This window comes from Protomyctophum parallelum (assembly GCF_964188405.1).
Source record: "Protomyctophum parallelum genome assembly, chromosome: 11".
NCBI classification, from domain to species: Eukaryota; Metazoa; Chordata; class Actinopteri; order Myctophiformes; family Myctophidae; genus Protomyctophum; species Protomyctophum parallelum.
Window position 1 is genome coordinate 52,072,732 of NC_139707.1, and position 6,258 is coordinate 52,078,989.

Consider the following 6,258-nt stretch of genomic DNA (forward strand, 5'->3'; position numbering starts at 1 on the left):
ACTCACATGTAACAACAAACCCCAAAGAAAGAGCGGCTCCTTCACCGGATATCCGGCGCTAGTAATAAGCATTATGGGAAATGCAGTTCCAGCAAAACCCCGTAAATGAATATAGCAACCAAAATAGTTATAACATCCTCCCACCCATGAACTATTAGAACTATTAGTTCATCAATCATAATGCACTAAACAAGTCAAGTTAATTCCAAGGGATATAACAGTTGTACGGGTCTTCTCAATAGAGTCCCTGTATGAGTGCGGACTGTGCATGAGCGTGTCAGTCCATCTCGCCCTGGAAACAGTTCCTCAATTCTGCCTGTTTTCCAGGTCTGTCGAGGCATCCTGTCCTCTCCTATCAGCACGACGTCTCCCACTTTGAGCTCAGTGGGTTTCGGTGTGTCAACCCTGTGGGCTGATTTCAGATCCAGTAGATAGTCCTTGCGCCAGCGAGTCCAGAAGCTGTTTAAAAGTCTCTGGCGGTACTTCCATCTGTGTCCCATGTTCTCTCTGCTCAGGTTGGCTGACTGTGTTTCTGGAATCATAGTCTTTGGTGGCAGGGAAGTCAGTCTTTTCCCGACCAGGAAATGAGCGGGTGTCAGGGGGGTGGGCTCATCTGCATCGTTGTGCCCATATGAGAGTGGCCTTGAATTAAGCACAGCCTCCACCTCTGCAAGGGTGGTGGTCAGTTCCTCGAAGTTCAGTGAGGCCTTTCCTAGGACTGTTTTTAAGCATGTCTTCACTGACCTCACAAGTCTTTCCCAGAAGCCGCCCCACCAAGCTGCTCTCTCAGCAATAAACTTCCAGGAGATTCCCTTTTCAGTAAAGAACTCTGTGAGCTCAGGTCCCTTGAATGATTTCCATAGCTCCTTTAAATCTTGATCTGCTCTTTTAAAGGTCTTGGCATTGTCAGAATATATGACCTTACATAGCCCTCGTCTTGCAATGCATCTCTTTAGGACTAAGAGAAATTTCTCTGTGGAATTTGATTAGCACATCTAGCAGATCAGGGTTCAGGTTTGGCCCAGTGAACAGGCAGTCGTTGAGTGAGGGACTTCCCACCTCGTGTGATGAAGCATCAAACACTACTCTCAACTTAGTCGTCGCTTTCTCCTCACGGAGTACAGCATGATGAGGTAGGTAATATTTCACAGTCTCTATTGACTCTGCTGCAGAGTCATTCTCTGGGACATCCTCACAAATTCCCTGCTGTAGATAATCCTTCATGACACCGTTGTACCTTGTGTATAGCGCGGCATCAGCACTCAGCTTCCTCTTCAGGCTCTCAAACCTTTTCTTTGCAACTCTGAAGTTGTCTGGTAGAGGTGGGTTGTCCTGTCGCCATGGTAATTCAACCTGGTAGCGACCATCCTTGAATGCTACTGTCTGCTCGAAGCTCTGAAGAGCCTCTGTTTCATCTGGGCTTTCAATTTTGTCATTCACAGTGCCCAGTGATTCTATCTCCCAAAAAGCATGCAACTGTTTTGAGATCCGAGTGTCCTCATCTAGACTGACGTGCATGCAGGCTGTGTCTGTCACACTAGACATAGAGACTGGCCCTTGGATCGTCCATCCGAAGGTGCTTTCCAATCCCACTAGTGACTCTGTTAGCCTTTCCATCTTGCCAGTCATCACTTGCCAGTAAAAGTCAGCTCCAATTAAGACTGACAGCTCTGGGTCATCAGCACCGTCTAACTGGAAATCTGCCAGCTGCAGACCTCTCCTCTTGAATTCTCCTCTGATGTGTTCACCAGGCACTTTCATTACTGCAGTACCCACTTGTGGGGTCTCAACTGCTGTAATTTCAATCCTTTGCTGTGCATCCCACACATTTTCTAGCACCACTTTGACAATGTTGCGTTTTGTAGTCACAGGACCAGCAGATCCGAAGGTGTGGAGGTTCAATGTCTCTTGCTTTAATACTGACAGCTTCAGTGTCTTTGCCAGGTTCTCGTGCACAAAGCTTCTCTGACTGCCTCCATCCAATAGGCAACGCACTATTTTTCTACCTGCTGGGCCCTCTGTCCAGGCTTTCACTGTCTGGAGTAGCACTGTGTTGGGTTCATTTGGTTTCAGTTTCACTGTGCTGGACACAGAAGAAACCACGGCATCTGTACTGGTGCTGTTAGCATCTGAATGTGCTTCCTTTGGATCACAGACTGACTGGTGGTGTCTGCGACCACACAAGGCACATGAGACACCCTTAACCTTGCAGAATTTTGCTGTGTCTGGAGCCTAGGCACACAAAACATCTTCCCATTCTTCTCAATTTTTCCTTTCGATCAGTCACTGAACTGTCTGGGCAGTTTTCTGGCTTGTGACTAGGACTGTTGCAATACACACAGGTCTGGGGAGCATTACTGGCTGTGTGCAATGCAGCTGCTGAAGGCATAGTCCACGTTATGGATTTATTTTCACTAGATGGTTTCGTGAATGGTCTGTTCTTTTGGGGATTCTCCTTTTGTGAGCTGCCTGACCTGGTCAGTTGTAGTGCTCTCTCTCTGCTTTGCACTTCGGTTTGTAGGAATTTGATTAGCTCAGGCACCTTCCATTCACCATCAGTGTCCAACGTGCGTGTGTAGCCTAATGCCATGTCATCTGGTATCAACTGCAATAATACAGGGCATAGCAGGCTGCCATAAGTGTCACTGTGAACACCCAGGGACTCTAAACTGCAAATCTGAATTTCACATTCATCATAAAGAAATCTCAGTGCTGCAATATCTGAGGATCTTTTCACAGGTGTCAAGGTTAGCAGTTTGGACATGTGTGCACTGACTACAATGTCCTTTCTTCCAAATTTGTTCTTCAACAAGTCAATGGCTGCATCATAATTACTGTCTGTCAATGTGAGCCCTGCCACCGCCTTTGCTGCTGCTCCAATTAGGTAGGATTTAAGATAAGTGAACTTTTCCTTCTTACACAGCGCATCATTTGAATGGATAGCAGTGTCATATTGACTCCAGAATTCTTGCCACTGGCTTATTTCTCCATGAAACTCTTCAATTACTAATCTGGGCAGTTTAACAGTCTGTCAGTGAGCGGTCGGAGCTTGCACTTCCATTACTCACACGTACTCTCACAGACTCGTCCTCGACCTGTCCCTTCTGGATTAGCATTCTTGCACGAGTTTTCCACGTAATAATGCGGTCCTGGTATTCCAGCGTGGATTCCATTTCAGCCTCGATTTCCTTCGTCGGCGTCTTCTCTTCAATTCCGCCGTCCAATTCCATTACTTGCCCCTCCTTGGTCGTCAGTACAGACAGCAGTTCACGCAGTTTATCATAGTCTTTATCCTCCTTGTTTGCTTCTTCTTCCATGCGCATCAGTGTCTTTGATATTGAAGCGCGAATTGTTCCCCGCTTTCTCTTCATACGCTCCATTGCGTCGGACATCGTAGTTAACTTCCAGCTTCAAAAAACAACAACAAAAAATATCCAAAGCTCCCGGGTTTCGGCACCAAATAATATAGTTATTAGATCGAAAAGAATTGACAGGATGTTGTGGATGAAGTTTCACGTTCCAGTTTATATAAGGAAAAAAAGCGTTACAAGAAAAAGGCACAAATAAAATGAATGAATCTAGTATCACTGCATAAGAGGTTTCTCTCGGCTAGTCTGCAAGTTAGCTCGTATCTGACTCACATGTAACAACAAACCCCAAAGAAAGAGCGGCTCCTTCACCGGATATCCGGCGCTAGTAATAAGCATTATGGGAAATGCAGTTCCAGCAAAACCCCGTAAATGAATATAGCAACAGAAAACAGCTATTCTAAATCAATTAAATTATTTTAACTGTCTTTGTAAACTGTAAATAATAATACTATGAAATAAAATCTTTATAAACATTATGAAATGAAATGTGAAATATGAATAACTATAATAACCAAAATAGTTATAACTGTGTGTGTGTGTGTGTGTGTGTGTGTGTGTGTGTGTTTACAGTATCAACTATATGTATTGTTGTGTGTTTGTGTTGCTGCCTCTACATTCTATAGTTAGATCTTCTACAGTTAGAAGTTTGCATTTCTGTTCCTCCTGCTGGGTATTATATATTCGTACTGTACGTACTGTAGTAGATTATTATATATTGGTACAGTATGTACGTACGGTAGTAGATTATTTATAATTTACACCCAGAGTGTAAAGAGATACGAGGTAGAGTTGAATGAATCGATGTTGTTTTAATATACAAGAGCTGTCCGGACCAGCAGACTGTACCCAGGGAGCTCCATACAAGTGTCCCTTTTATAACAACAACGTCGACTATACCTTTTTTCACTGACAAAAACGACATAAGAACTAAATAAAAACTAAGCCACGATGACTAAAACTATGACTAAATATGCTGACAATTTCGTCAACAAATAAAAATCCTCCCATCTGGTCTTTGGTGTGCCAGGTAGTCTCCTCCCACTGGGATGACATCACAGCTAGTCTCCTCCCACTGGGATGACATCACAGCTAGTCTCCTCCCAGTGGGATGACATCACAGCTAGTCTCTTCCCAGTGGGACGACATCACAGCTAGCCTCCTCCCACTTGGATATCATCACGTCACATGTGACGTCATTATGTCACAACCGTGTCCTTTAAAATGAAACGTCGTCTAAACCAAATGTCATTCAGCGACGACGATTCCAGCTACTCAGACTAACTTCAGAGGATTAGTTGTCAACCTGCTGAACAGAGTGTCTTCTGTGAGGATTACCACAACCTGCCTGGACTCGGATTACGCCTGTATAGACAGACACCGGCATTCCTTGATTGGTCGACGCGACCCGCCGACTTTCGTGGATTTGTCTAAACTTGTTGAGACATTTGCGTCGCTGAACCGAAATGTTCCGCTGGACTCTGCATCTGAGGGGAGGAACGGATCGACGCCAGGATGCTGCCGTTGCAGTGGAGAACAAGGTGTACTCCTTTGGAGGATCCTACCAAGACAACGAGAGTCACATTGAGGTGGATGTCTTCAACACAGTGACTTTGCGCTGGAAGAAGTTGCCCCGAAAGACGGCCGGGGGAGGAGAACGCCACCTTGAGGTTCCCTGCTGGCGCAAATATCACACAGCTGTGTTGGTAGAAGACACAGTCTACATCTGGGGAGGATATGACGGCTTTTGCAGCTTTTACTGTGACGTGCTTTATGCTTTTGACTTGGACGGCAACCGCTGGTTCAAACCCGGTGTTTCTGGGCCTGTTCCAGGGGGGAGGGAGCACCACTCAGCCTGCGTGTTGGAGAAGGTCATGTTTATCCATGGAGGATTGACCCATACATATAGATTCACTAATGACATCTACAAGTTGGACACCAGCACAATGGTCTGGACTTTAATCAACACCAGAGGAACTCCACCTCCTGCTTCATCAAATCACTCTGCTACCATCATCGGGACAAAGATGTTTGTATTTGGGGGCATTGGGGGGGGTCAGTACCACGACACCATCAGAGTGTTTGACACAGAGACCAACCTCTTGATGAACACACCTTCTACACAGCTTCTACCAGAAGGACGCACTACTCATTCAGCCTTTACCTACAATGGAGAGCTGTACATATTTGGTGGCCATAGTTATAGCAATGACCATTACTTCAATGATCTCTGGAGATTCAACCCAGAGACCTTCTCCTGGAAGAAGGTTGAGCCCAAGGGGAAACGCCCACATGAGATGAGGAATATGTGCTGTTGCATGCTGGGAGATCGGGTCATCCTCTTTGGAGCAGAGAACAGACCAGATGAGCTGTTTGTCTTAGACTTCAGTCCTAGCCTCAAGACATTATGTAAGCTAGCCGTTATTCAGTACGGTCTGGAGCAGTCTGAACTCACACACAACATCAGGTGGGAACTGGCAGCCATGACTAGCAACAACTGAAAAAAAATCACACTTGTGTGAAGTGAGGTGCACCAACAGTGGCTGCCACATGATGTCACTCGGGGGGGCATGCTGAAATCAGGAGGGCATGAATAAGTCCATAGACTTGGCTGCCGCATGACGTCATGTCTGAAGCCTCAAGAATACGTCCACAAAGAGAGGAAAAAAACGAAGAAAAAATATGACTCACTGTCACAGATTCATAAACGCCAGATCATAACTGTAATATAATCTGATATGTATTATTTATTTATCTAAAATAAGAGTGAGCGAGTGACGTTGGAACACAGCTAGTCTCCTCCCACTGGGATGACATCACAGCTAGTCTCCTCCCAGTGGGATGACATCACAGGTAGTCTCCTCCCAGTGGGATGACATCACAGGTAGTC

The 6,258-nt window shown here is 45.6% G+C and overlaps 1 protein-coding gene across 1 annotated transcript; it reads left to right on the forward strand.

The window, feature by feature from the left end:
• Nucleotides 1-4,834: 4,834 nt before the first annotated feature.
• On the forward strand, nucleotides 4,835-5,869 carry LOC310867088 (kelch domain-containing protein 3-like; the record flags this gene model as incomplete). The annotated part of the gene is made up of 1 exon (XM_083776883.1): nucleotides 4,835-5,869. One exon carries the CDS (start codon nucleotides 4,835-4,837, stop codon nucleotides 5,867-5,869), a length of 1,035 nt encoding a protein of 344 aa, XP_083633009.1.
• Between the last annotated feature and the right edge of the window lie 389 nt (nucleotides 5,870-6,258).